The sequence below is a fragment of the Musa acuminata genome, chromosome BXJ2-4 (genome assembly GCF_036884655.1).
Source record: "Musa acuminata AAA Group cultivar baxijiao chromosome BXJ2-4, Cavendish_Baxijiao_AAA, whole genome shotgun sequence".
NCBI lineage: Eukaryota > Viridiplantae > Streptophyta > Magnoliopsida > Zingiberales > Musaceae > Musa > Musa acuminata.
The window spans coordinates 24,727,326-24,740,343 of record NC_088341.1 but is presented as its reverse complement, the minus strand read 5'-3'; the positions used below and the strand labels follow the sequence as shown (position 1 = coordinate 24,740,343).

At 42.0% G+C, this 13,018-nt stretch overlaps 3 protein-coding genes across 5 annotated transcripts; 2 read left to right on the top strand and 1 right to left on the bottom strand.

The window, feature by feature from the left end:
* Positions 1–2,491: 2,491 nt before the first annotated feature.
* Positions 2,492–4,135, top strand: LOC135609058 (dof zinc finger protein DOF5.7-like). The gene has a single exon (XM_065102143.1). The coding sequence runs from the start codon at positions 2,737–2,739 to the stop codon at positions 3,736–3,738; it is 1,002 nt and encodes a 333-aa protein (XP_064958215.1). The 5' UTR covers positions 2,492–2,736; the 3' UTR covers positions 3,739–4,135.
* A 478-nt stretch (positions 4,136–4,613) lies between these two features.
* On the top strand, positions 4,614–10,276 carry LOC103981851 (uncharacterized). Of its 3 annotated transcripts, none has more exons than XM_009398603.3 (4): positions 4,614–4,950; positions 6,026–6,167; positions 9,747–9,810; positions 9,940–10,276. In XM_009398603.3, exons 1-4 carry the CDS (start codon positions 4,637–4,639, stop codon positions 9,969–9,971), a joined length of 552 nt encoding a protein of 183 aa, XP_009396878.2. In that variant the 5' UTR covers positions 4,614–4,636; the 3' UTR covers positions 9,972–10,276. The 3 variants fall into 3 exon arrangements, with proteins under 3 accessions (XP_009396878.2, XP_064960376.1, XP_018679978.1); XM_065104304.1 differs by having other exon boundaries at positions 9,747–9,831; positions 9,949–10,276; XM_018824433.2 differs by having other exon boundaries at positions 9,747–9,831.
* A 441-nt stretch (positions 10,277–10,717) lies between these two features.
* Positions 10,718–12,421, bottom strand: LOC103981852 (trans-resveratrol di-O-methyltransferase-like). The gene is made up of 2 exons (XM_009398604.3): positions 11,594–12,421; positions 10,718–11,257 (listed from the first exon to the last, which is right to left on the bottom strand). Exons 1-2 carry the CDS (start codon positions 12,353–12,355, stop codon positions 10,952–10,954), a joined length of 1,068 nt encoding a protein of 355 aa, XP_009396879.2. The 5' UTR covers positions 12,356–12,421; the 3' UTR covers positions 10,718–10,951.
* Positions 12,422–13,018: the final 597 nt, after the last annotated feature.

The window sequence follows — 13,018 nt, the reverse complement described above, 5'->3', positions numbered from 1 at the left end:
TTAAACTCTGAGGTCCTTCTCGTCCTTAGGAGTCGGTCACGGTCGTCCTCCCCCTTATGCAGGTCAGTGAACTGCGGGTGTTGTCCCAGCTATCACAAAAGGAGTTTGGGTTTCTCCTAACTTAAGCAATACTACTCTTCGACCTGTGACTGTTGCACCCAACTGCAATAGTATTTCCTTGCGAATCTATTTAGATAAAAGAAAACATAATTCCTTACTGATCTTACTAGTAAAGTTCCAATGCTGCAACAAGAGGCTACGACTTACCAGTGAAGTTCTTATCAAGGTGTTGCCCCCTGTTCTAGCCGGTGAGATCCATTCAGCCAAGAAATCCTCAAGGGAAGGAAAGCTTAAATCGTATTCATCAAGGTTTTTTGAGTAAAAAGGGTTATGTTTCCATACGGTACTCGTTTAATCGAGTTAAGGTATCCTATAATTCCGTTGAAATTATTGGGTATCCAATCTGTCTCTCCATTCATTGGTCTCCATCCATCCCTGACATGGTACCGCCTCACTGTGAGTAGCAAATGCGTAAGGCTGCCATCCATGCTTTGACTCGGTCAAGTCCAACAAGTTTGACCCACGAGTGTTGGGGACCACAGGGTGAGCTTACCGTTCGATTTCCCCCACTCTTCCGGTGTTTATTTAAGTGGAACTCCGCTGTGGATTATGTTTGGGTTGCATGATTAATAAAGATCATCATGTCCGCGTACTTGGTTCGAGTTACCAATCCCAAACCAGACGACCGAGATAAGGGGTCTCACCAGATTGCGTTTCGCGAGCATAGACTGAGCATTCGTTGGACAAGCTGAACTTATAACCAAGTAAGTTAAGCATGGGAAGGAGGATTCTGCTGTCCGATTCCCTATCCGACGTGATGCTTGACAGAGCAAAACAAAGATTAAGTCGACTCTCTAATCTGACATCAACGTCACAAAGGCTTCCTGATCATAAACAATTCTGAGATCATCGACCTGAATCCAGATTCCTGGGTCAGCTAGCCAAGTGGATCCAGTTGGAGGTTGTGTCAGTCCTATGTATCTTTACTGTCACTGTCAGAGACCAGTTCCTGCCCTTGCAGCAGCCTTATCCTGTGTGACCGACTCACGTCTTGTATTCCCCGATTGCATTAAGTCTGCAAGACTTAATGGCAGAAGCTTCTCTTTTCTTCTTCTGGGCATGTGCATGCGCCAGCATCATAAGAAGCACGATGGGTGGATTACTTAGGCGTGAGGGGAAGATGAGCTTGTTGGGCATGAGTTGGGAGCTCCGGCTCTCCAATCACGGGAATCCGGCTTCTTGCTGCAGTCACGAGCCTTCTTGGCGATGACTGCATCCATCTGTTCTTAGCTGTAGAACACCAGAATCCTATGGTGATGCAGTGTGCATGCGTCCCTGCATTATTGCATCTTCTCTAACATGTCCCCTCTCTATGGGAACCGTAAAACCCAGATTACCGAACCCACCGCGGGTTACCATCGTGGATGATTCATAATATGCCAATGGCGCTGTAGATCGAATCAGGGACGCTGTCATTTCTGAAAATAGCCTTTTCACTTCAGCCCTGCTGCCGGGTGGCGAAGCCTCCGTCACTCCTCGTTGGAGTAGCAAGGGTATCTCCTCCTTGGATTGAGAGCTGAAGTGCCCCCTACCCTTTCATAGCCTGCCACCCCTCGGCTCGTCCTACCTGTTGCCTGTCGCCTGCTATAGTTGTAGCTCCATGAAAATTCCAAAAGAAAATGGAGGAGCATCTTTAAGAGGCCAAGATTTGATCATACGTTACTGACAAGCATGTAGATAGTAGACAGAAAGGGGTGCTCCATATCTAATGGTCTCAAGTCTTTTCCTGGGACGGAATGTGTTGTGCAACGTGAGTGCGTAAGAAACGGTGGAGACGAAGGCTTCTGATCTCCGAGGACAAAGGAGCCTGCAGTACTGCTATAATTGGCCGTGGCAGGGCAGGGTTCAGAACTCACCTTTATCAAGCCTGACAGATGCTTTATTACTGGGTACGCACCCATGCATGCATGGGGGGGTAACTGTCATTGCTTGCTTCGTGTATACCAGTCTGCTCCTGTCTTTTTGGCTCCTCCACTGGGAGTGCGCGAATATAGGCCAACGCTAGCTTTTTTCTTGGTTCCAAGGGAAACTCTAAATCGTAGGTTAATTAGGTCTGTCATTTTACTGGGTATTCGAATATGTTGTCTCTTAGCTTCGACTTGCATCACTCGTGGAGGGAGATAAAATGTTATTGCCACGATTTTAAATTAGCTTCGTGCAACACGAAGAGGGTTCCACTGATTCTTGTTCCACAGCTTGTCAGGTGTGTCTCCAATATTTCTCTCCTTACTCCCTCACCGCTCTCCCTTCCTAGTCTTTGCTTGCACATCTTTGGCTAAGATCCTTTCTCTCTTCTGCAGCTTCTCTCTCTCTCTCTCTCTCTCTCTCTTCTGGAATCTCGATTAAGAGTTCGTGTTCATCTCAACAACTCCAGACCATCCTCCGGTCTGCTTGCATGACCAGTTTCCCCTCTTCCACTCGATGACAATCACAAGTATCAAGCAAACCTTCCTTTACCTATAAATCCCATGTACGCATGAAGGTATTGAATAGGGCCTCCACTTTACCTCCACCGCAGGAAAACTAACAAAACCATCCATTGTCCTCTTCCCCATATCCAATCCCCTCGTCATTTCCAGAGGCTTTTCTCCTTCCGTTACCACGACGGAAACGAAAATGGCTGATGATCTGCAAAGCCGCAAGAGCATTGCCACCGCCACAGCACTGAATCCGAGACAGCAAGGGCTCAAGTGCCCCCGATGCGACTCCCCCAACACCAAGTTCTGCTACTACAACAACTACAGCCCCTCCCAACCAAGGCACTTCTGCAAGACCTGCCGAAGGTACTGGACCAAAGGTGGCGCGCTCCGGAACGTGCCCATGGGCGGCGGCTCCCGCAAGAACAAGAAATCCAAATCCTCGGCCTCGTCGCGCCTTCCGGCGGCTCCCCTCTCTGGGTTCCCCGAAACAGGCAGCAGCCTCAAATTTCTCGATGGACTTCCCTCTACGGTGGCCATGGACTTCCAAATAGGTCTGCCCGCCGCCTCAGGGCTCCATGATCCGGCTACATCCACGGTCTTCAACAGCAACCAGTTCATCAACTTTGTCGACATCTCGCGAGGTGCAGCGCTCTCTTCTGATGCTACCACCCAGGCGAGCTTCAATTACCCAATCTCTGCTGCAGGGGTACTGTATAATGAGACCAGAGGTCCATCTATATCCTCTGCTGCTGGCAGCAGCAGCATTGTATCTTCCATCGAGTTCCTGAGCTCCATCAACCAGGACCTCCATTGGAAGCTTCAGCAGCAGAGGCTGGCTATGATCTTCGGAGGGGAAGCTCATAAACAGAGCAGTAGCCCACTGGAGATCCAACAGGAATTTATATCTTTCGAGGTATCAGACATAGCCACAGATGAAGTTTGTGGCTGCAGTGAATCCGGAAATACATGCGTTGCTACTGGGACTAATAGTTCGATGGCATGGTTGCCGGAGAGTTCTAATTACACCATTCCGACTTCGACGGCAATAAGTATCAACAGCGTCGGCAACGTCGACGGCAACAACAGTGGCGACAAGAGTAGTACCAACATCAACATAAGCTATTGGAACGGAATCCCGGCATGGAATGACATACCACAGTTCTCAACGCTGCCTTATTCGGTGGATATGGAACTATAACATGTAAGTAACTTTTCCAGCTTATTGTTCCCCTCGAGGTCTTGGCTAATTTTTTGCAGTAAAGCAGTAGGGGGAATCTGAAAGAAAGACGATACATTCCAAGTTTCAACTCCATTCTCTTCTTCTAGTTGAAGGGCAGGATCATTTCGGCAGTTGCAAGGTGAAGATACGCACAGCTGAAGTTGCTATGTAGGCGGCTGCTTCTATTACTAATCTCCACGAAAATTCTCTCTCTTGAAGTGTTTGTAAAGAAAAATTGGACTGAGTTACTAGGTTTTTCGTTTCAGCGATGGTGAGTATGTCTTGTTTCTCTTGGGGTTCTATCAGGAACTCGAGCCTGAAGAAGGTTTCTCGAATTTGTTTCGATGTAAGGTTTTTTTGGTTTGTTATATGTATGGCTGGCGTGAGATCAGACGCTTGATTTCAAGCTATTGAATATTTTGATTAGAGAGGAACAGTGGTAAGCTTTCAATTAAGAAACAATATATTGATACTTGATTGTTCGATCCTCCATCTTGCATACCAGAGCTTGTGCCAGAGAAATTTTCGGGAGAGAAATCTTTCGACGCAAAAACAACGTCATGTGAGAAACGATAGTAGTGCAAGGAAGAATCTCCAGAGCTTGAGGATGGAGGTGGCGGAATGGGACCGCACTGGTCGGTCGGGTGTTTTCTTCTTCCCGGCGGGCTTGCTTGCCATTTCAGGTACACTGAGGATCAAGAAATCGAGGGAATAACCAAAGCCCCGAGATGGGCCCATGTTGTGGCCCTCCTGATCCAGCCAACCAGTGAGCCACTGGGTTTCACCCTTCATCATTCCAACACGAATCTGAATGCACCCTAGCAGATATAAAAAGAAATTAAAAGATCAAATAGGGTAGTTTCTGCCGGTTGAAGCCATGGAAGCAGTCCGTTCGCTACCCATCTCCTCCGTCTCTTATCTGCTCCGCGGCCGCCCAGCCCTGCCGTCGAAACCCCCCTCCAATTCCATCTCCACCTCTTTCTTTACCCGGCGAAAGAGGAGACCCTCACCCGCCGGATCGGCTCCCGCGCGCGGCCCTCGCGAGTCCTTCCGCATTAGCTCGAACGTCAACGGCGAGAAGGCCGACGAGTCCCGGTTCTTCGATGAGGATGGCGTGGTGGAAGACATGGACGGCTACCTCAACTACCTATCACTCGAGTACGACTCCGTCTGGGACACCAAACCCTCATGGTCAGTCCATCTTGTTCTTTGCCTCTGATTCGTCGCTGCAGATCTTTTTTTTTGTGTTGTGCGGCTCGAAATTGAGGCTATCATGGATGTGCATATCAAATATCAAATGCATGTTCTTTTAAAACCCAAATCTGTTTGATTCAGGGCGTAATTTTAGGCACTGTTGGAGGCTATTTTACTTGTCTTTAATTTTGTATACGGTCGAACTTGTGAAAGTCTTAGGTTTGGTCTGAAGAAATGGAAGAAAACAAGGGAGAGAAGGTTTATGGATCTTTTTTCTTCTTTCCCTTTCAATCTTCCCCGACCCTATAGAAACTCCGGGTGAAGAGGCTTTTTTGTCATGGTGTTCTATGTTAATTAACATGGATTTATAGCTATAATTGGGCTTGTGAGATTCTCGACGGTCATAACTTTTATTATTAGAGGGACAGACCTCGTAGGAAATTCTAGCGGTAGCATTTAGAAGCAGGGTTCGTAGGATTAGTCAATCTTGATTTGGGTCATCAGATTCAGGATCGTATCTGTGTTTATCTTGAAACCCTTGATTTCTGGAAGCCAGGGGATCCAGTTGATGACAGTCAACTGTGACCAATTGGATTCAGTGAGACTGGTTATCAGAGGCTAATTCTTGATGGCCTGGCACAAAATGCGTCTACCGGTTCCCCATCTTACTTTCCCATGAAATATATCCTAGCCGATTTTAGATGATTTTTGCTTATCTTACGATTGCAAGGTCAGGGTTTGATGGTTTCATATGCTTGATCTTCCTGTGGAGTGGTCAGTTCAGGATGACTCCAAACGAACCTCTCTTGGATCTCTGGATCCTAATCTGAGACTATATCATCATCTCCAATCTGAAACAAAAAACTTGGGTCACACACACCTTATTATTTTTACAGAAGAAAGAACGAATGTTTTGAAGAGGGCACGAAATAGCAATTCAATTTATATGTGGAAGCATAGAACCCATGTCTGTAGGGTTTATAAACCTGGAAAGTATGTTCTTTGCCTAGGTTTAACTAGTGCACATAATGTCTCATATTTAACTTCAGTTGTGAAATTTATCTCATAATAGGTGTCAGCCGTGGACCATATTGCTTACTGGAGTTGCAGTAGTTGCATGTAGCTGGACTATTCTTCATTCAGCAGCAATAAGTGTTGGATTATCCATTTTGATATGTGGATGGTGGTACATCTTTCTGTATGCATATCCTAAGGTTTTGCACTCAAACTTATAACTCTGATATGATTTACTTGTTTCCCTTACATTTTCAGATGTTTAAAATCGTAGATAAGAAATTATTAGTGCTTCATTCTTTCAATATGGTTCTATGTTTGTTTTTTCTTTTCATTTTTTGTCATTTTTTACTTTCATATTTTTGAAAATTATTGAAAATTATCACTTATTTCTAATGGATCTACTTAGAATATTCTAATTCTGCAAGGGAGTAGACCGAATCAACATAATAGAAAGATAATTGCTTTTCGACATTTGTTAACAGATAAAACATGCATTGGTCTTTAAGAGCTGGCTTTATAGAGGTATCTTTTATCATGACTGTAATCTGTCCTACAAAAGTCATTCCTATTTTATCAGTAAACCTGTCTAAAATGTCTTATTCTACAAGCAAAGCTTGATTTGTTTAACCATGATTTTTATCATGTTGAACAGACTCTTTTTTAAGAACTGAAGAGTCTATTCTTAGGGGTCATTATGTTGTTATTATCCTTGATATTTTCTTCTTCTTATAGCAGTTTTGTTTGCAATTGATAAATTTTGCCCACAGAACAAAGAAAGGTTTAGTTCCAGAGTTGCAAGATTGGTATTGGGACTAGCATTGGCTGATAACAATTCAATTGAAAGGATTGATCATAAGTTTAAAAATGCAGCAAAAACAAAACTAATAAGATATAATTCAAATAGTCACCATACATGTGAACTATTAGGTAAAACAAAGACAAACAAAGAAAAAAAGATTTATTTGAGAGAAGTACCCATGATATATAGGATTGATTGTGAATCTTAGTACATCTTCTCTGTGGGAGTATCTTTATTTCTTCACAAATTTGGTCAAAATTAGTTAATGTGGTAGTTGTAGTGAATAACAAACATAATACCAGCTATGCCTCCTCTATTTCATACTTATAATGGCAGGCTTAACTAGTAGTAGTAATCTCCCAACTATTTAGGGTCAGCTACATGAATGTTTTCCGCTATTGAGCTTGTAATGGCTGGTCTCTCTCTCTCTCTATTCCTCACCTTTGTTCTTTGTTACCTAAATTCTCTTCTTTTTTTTTCTTTTGAGGCTGTCAAATTAATTAGAATGGGCCATAATCATCCACCTTCGATAGAGTTTGGTTGAATCTAGTTGAGTTCGACTAATTTCTGGCAATAAGATCGAGAATGTGGCCAAAATTGGATCGATCTTAGAGAAGATTGATATTGATTGGGTGCTTTGATGTTATATTGAAGTAGGATGACACCATGAATTTTTCTGGGAGACAGCTTAAGAGGCCATCGTAAAATGAATATTGTTCATACATTTGATCCTCAACTTCACAATTGTGTGAGCCTGATGCAATAGGCAATTGTTCTGGTCATGCAATGATCTTTTGGCAGCAGAAAACAGGAGATAGCAGTTGGACAAATTATGGGGCTAGTATGTTGCTATCCTTAAAACTTAAAACTGAAGTTCTTTATATGATGATTTAGTGTATGATATGAAGAAAAATAAGCAGAAATCAGACAAATCACGAAGTAAATTGTAGAAAAGATGGGTATATATAGGTGAATGGAACCAGCCAATTCACTTTGGTACTTAGGAGCCACTTTGTGAATGCATCACATAAGAAAGATGAAGCATCATCTTGGTTCATTAATCAGCATTTGATATACCTGTGTGTATATATATATATATTATTAGAAGAAAAAGAATCTAAGAATTGTACTTATTTATAAGTTTAGAGGGTGGTGCTGATAAAGAATCAATCTAATTCTATCTAAATCAATTGAGCAGCTGATATTATCTTTCTTCTACTGTATAAGTTTGTGACTGAACCAACCTCTTTTATGTGTGCCATATCTTGTGGACTCCAAAATCCTTCTAAATTCTAATATGATTAACATCTCCCCTTGAAGCACTTTCTTATTGGAGTGAAGAAGATATCCTCTTAGAGAGAAAAATGAGATAGGGAGAGGAGAGGTAGATCAAAGCGAGAGAGAAGATTAAAAGAGATGGCCAAGGAATTATTGGGACTTATTGAGAGTAATTATTAAGATTGGTTTCCATAGAGATCTAATCATCGTATAAATGAAAATCAGAATTGGGGAAGTAACATATTAAATGTTAAAATAAAAACAGCTTATGTAGGGTATGGTTCAAGAATACACATTGTCATGTACTTAACTAGGTTTGCCTAAGTTGTGCGGCACCCTTGCGTTTTTGTCCACAAAGGTCAGCCTCCTTGAAACCTCCTATGGTCTCTTAGGATTTACAAAAGAGAAAAAGAGTTAGAGAAAGAGTCTCATCGGGATCCACAAGCAATCATTTGATGTTATATTGAAGTAGGATGATGCCATGAATTTTTCTGGGAGATAGCTTAAGAGGCCATCGTAAAATGAATATTGTTCATACATTTGATCCTCAAATTCACAATTGTGTGAGCCTGATGCAATAGGCAATTGTCCTGGTCATGCAATGATCTTTTGGCAGCAGAAAACAGGAGATAGCAGTTGGACAAATTATGGGGTTAGTATGTTACTATCCTTAAAACTTAAAACTGAAGTTCTTTATATGATGATTTAGTGTATGATATGAAGAAAAATAAGCAGAAATAAATTGTAGAAAAGATGGGTATATATAGGTGAATGGAACCAGCCAATTCACTTTGGTACTTAGGAGCCACTTTGAGAATGCATCACACATAAGAAAGATGAAGCATCATCTTGGTTCCTTAATCAGCGTTTGATATACCTGTTATATATATATGTATATGTATATATATTTGTATATGTATATATATATATGTATATATATATATATATATGTTATTAGAAGAAAAAGAATCTAAGAATTGTACATATTTATAAGTTTAGAGGGTGGTGCTGATAAAGAATTAATCTAATTCTATCTAAATCAATTGAGCAGCTGATATTATCTTTTCTTCTACTGTATAAGTTTGTGCCTCTTTTGTGTGTGTCATCTCTTGTGGACTCCAAAATCCTTCTAAATTCTAATATGATTAACATCTCTCCTTGAAGCACTTTCTTATTGGAGGGAAGAAGATATCCTCTTAGAGAGAAAAATGAGATGGGAAGAGGAGAGGTAGATCAAAGCGAGAGAGAAGATTGAAAGAGATGGCCAATGAATTATTGGGACTTATTGAGAGTAATTATTAATATTGGTTTCCATAGAGATCTAATCATCGTATAAATAGAAACCAGAATTGGGGAAATAACATATTAAATGTTAAAATAAAAACAGCGTATACGGGGTATGGTTCAAGAATACACATGGTAAGAATATCGTTCACTAGGTCTTTGTCCACCCTCTTGGCCGGTATATGTATAAATATTTTATCTATTGTATTGCTAATATATGTATAAATAAGATTGAATGTGTTTCCATAGTTTATTCATATCGGAACGGGTCAAGGAAAAATCTAAACCTTGTTATGTTTCTTAACCTGAGTTAATATGGAGTTTAGAGATCTTGCTACTCTTAATCTCCAGAATTTTCAGCTATTTATAGGATATATGTGTAACTTACTGAAGCCACTTTGATCCTGCTTGCCAGGCATATTCAAACATGATAGCTGAAAGAAGAAAAAGGGTGAGCAGCGGAATTGAAGATACATTTGGTATTGAAAAGAAAGGATGATGTAATTTTCAAAAGCTGCATGCTCTAGTGTTTTCTTGTTGACTTTGGTAGATTCATGAGAATAGAAGTTGTTGTTATCTTAAACTCATTACCTTGGTTGCATTCTTAGAGGATTCAGAGAACTTGACCGAGGATCAATAGGTAGAGAAGGAGAAAGAAGAGGAAAATTTCTGCTTGGACTGCTGCCAAGTGAGTTCTTTGGTCCTCCTTCGCCATATCTTTCATTTTCACATGTTAGTTTTTTTTTTTATCTCGAGTTGGTTTTCTTTACTTTTGTATAAAAACATTGTTTTGGTTTTAAATACTTTATGGTAAGTCGATTTTTATTTTTTTAGAAATTTTTTTTTGGCTGGAACCGATGTAGTATCCTATTCTTTGTCCTATGTCAGTCTTTTTATGGAGCCAATTTTTTTTTTGCCTTATGGTAAGACAGTCCTTAGGTTTGAGTTGAGTTTTGTAATGTCAAGCTAATATTGTGGACATTCAAGCCTCTAAATCTAATTCTTGTAATAGATAATGAAAAGAGTCGGTGCAATGCTTTCTCTCAAACCCTTTGTAAGCTTAAGCTGATTAGATGTGATAGTATGAACATTAGTAAGTTAAAACTCTTTCTTATGTCTCATCAAAAGAAATAAAGCAGGAATCCCAGGATTTGATCTCATTATCAAGTCTCCTCGAGTAAACAGTGACTGCACTAGTAAAAATACCCTCTTTTTTTTTTTTTTTTTGTCTCTTTCGGTTTGCATATATTTGTTGTCACTTTGATCCATGCATTCATTTTACCATAAGATTGTTCTCCATTTTCTGTAAAATTTTATACAGTAATCATAAGAATTCTTGAACATTGACATCAATTTTTTTTAATGCTGGATAGCATAGCCACAGCCTTGATAGGTCATCAAGTTTTTTTATTCTTTTGGCACTTTCATAGGTCATACATATGGTTGGACTTAAAACAATCGCTGGCTTTGACTCTCAGGCATTGAATGTAAGACTGCTGAAGAAGGCATTGAATCTTGCATCACCTTATTCGGTAACATACAGATGTTTTCAACTTACCATTGTTGGAGGAGCTTATTGTTTGACTGACCCCCATTAATAAAATTCACTTGCGATAAACATCAAGGATAAACCTCGATCAAGGAGCGCAATCCCATACCTTTGATCGTGTAGCTCGAAAAACCAGCGTCCGTAAAGATCTTACGCCATTCGTGTTCCTCCCTTTGCATCCCTCCACTGACTGTCATCATCAGCATGTCTAAGAACAACTGTGACTCCCTCGACTTATCAGACTTGCTGCCTTCGTCTCCCGCGAGAACAATGTCGATCACGATGACTTTGCCTCCGTTTTGCTTGGATGGTATTGCCTCCCTGCAGCGTTTTAATATCTTCACACATTCCGCATCTTTCCAGTCGTGCAGGATCCACTGCAGCGTATAAAGTTGGATCCATACATATAAGCTTATATATATAGTCTTTCTCCTGATGCCGAAATCTTCTACTGCATAACACTACTAGTAGCTGCTTTCATTCTTGACTAAAGAGCAAAGACAAACTGTCAACTGTGAACTAAAAAGCAAGGAACAAAAAATTCCAAACTTGTTATCATATATATATATATATATATATATATATATATAAACTGTGTTTTATTTTTACTGTGTTTTCTGTTTTCTAGAGAAAGCTGTAGAACACACAATATATGACATGTGTTGCTTCACAAGGATTAGGAATTGGACAGTTTGCTCTACTGTTGCGCGTACCTTGAGTAACATAATGTCAGCCGATGGTATATGGTCGAACATGTTTCCCCCAACAACATCCAAGTTGTTCGGCTTGCCGGCGCCCGCGGCCGCGGCCACGACGTGGGGCAACTCGAGGACGGTGCACTTCATGTGCGGGAAGGCCTCGGCCACGATCGCCGCAAGGGTGCCCGTGCCGCCACCCACGTCCACCATCGACCGCGCTCCCTCCAACACCTCCGCACGCTTCTTTACCAACACCTGTCCCACCAGCCGACAGTCGCTCGCCATCGCCTCGTTGAAGACGGCCGCGAACCCCGGCTGCTCGCGTGTCGTCTCGAAGATCCCCTTCCCGTGGGTCGCGGCGAAGGGCGTGGGCGCCCTCCCGTGGAACCACGCCCCCAGCGAGTGCCACGACTGGACCATGAGCGGGTGGAGCATCCACACCACGAACGGGGCCACCGAGGTGTGCTCGGAGCTCACCAGGAGCCTCGACCATGGCGTGAGGGCGTACACGTCGTCTTCCTGCTTGGTGAAGCAGCCGGCGTGGACCAGCATGCGCATGAGGCGTCGGAGGTCGGCGAGCTTGGCGGGAGGGAGGCTGACGGCGGCGGCCAGCTGAGGGAGAGTTGCGTTGCCGCCGTGGGCGTGGATGGCGTCGGGGACCCTGAGCTCCACCGCGCACTTGACGGACATGGAGGTGATGAATCTAAAAATGTGGTTCCACACCTCGCTCTGGGCCTCAAGCTCCTCCATGATGCCCACCGCAACAGGGTTCTCCATGCTCTCCGGTACAGGGCTCCCCACGATGATGCTCCCTTATCTCCACCTCGGACCAGTAATGCACATATTAAGGGTATTTATACATTTTATATATATATATATATATATATATATATATATATATATATATATATATATATATATAATCTTTTCCAATATATAACTATTATATATATATTGATATATTTATACATACTTACGTAAACAACTCTTGGTAGAAATTGGACGGACGTATGTTATCCTTGCAGCAGCAGCCCAAAATGTAGAAAAAGATTGCGTGCAGAACACGAAGTGACTCTACAATGGAACAGATGTACGTTTAAACTACAGGGAATGTAACATTTCCGTCATCGTTCGTATCCGACTTGGCATATTCGATAACCTCAAATGCTCGGAGAGGTAATTGGGTACCACAAATTTTGTTGCTAGAAATGGCCCTCGACAAGACTTTCTGTCTTCGGATTGATTCCACCCCGGCGAATCATAGGTTCAAACGAGTGGTGGGGTGACTCCGACGAAAAGAAAGCCACGCATCTCCGGCGCGGATGGAAATGACAGGATTTCACCTAAGTATATTTGTCACATTGCCTGCATATACTCCGTCGAGTTGATTGATTTATCATCATTTACTTACTCCCGTAGTCTAATTAACGGCATCTGCCT

Coding starts and splice junctions, on each gene's coding strand:
- LOC135609058 (XM_065102143.1), top strand. CDS start 2,737: ATGGCTGATGATCTGCAAAGCCGCAAGAGCATTGCCACCGCCACAGCA.
- LOC103981851 (XM_009398603.3), top strand. CDS start 4,637: ATGGAAGCAGTCCGTTCGCTACCCATCTCCTCCGTCTCTTATCTGCTC. Junction 6,168..9,746: donor TTCTGTATGCATATCCTAAG/GTTTTGCACTCA, acceptor CCTGCTTGCCAG/GCATATTCAAACATGATAGC. Junction 9,811..9,939: donor CGGAATTGAAGATACATTTG/GTATTGAAAAGA, acceptor TTGCATTCTTAG/AGGATTCAGAGAACTTGACC.
- LOC103981852 (XM_009398604.3), bottom strand. CDS start 12,355: ATGGAGAACCCTGTTGCGGTGGGCATCATGGAGGAGCTTGAGGCCCAG. Junction 11,258..11,593: donor CTGACATTATGTTACTCAAG/GTACGCGCAACA, acceptor TATACGCTGCAG/TGGATCCTGCACGACTGGAA.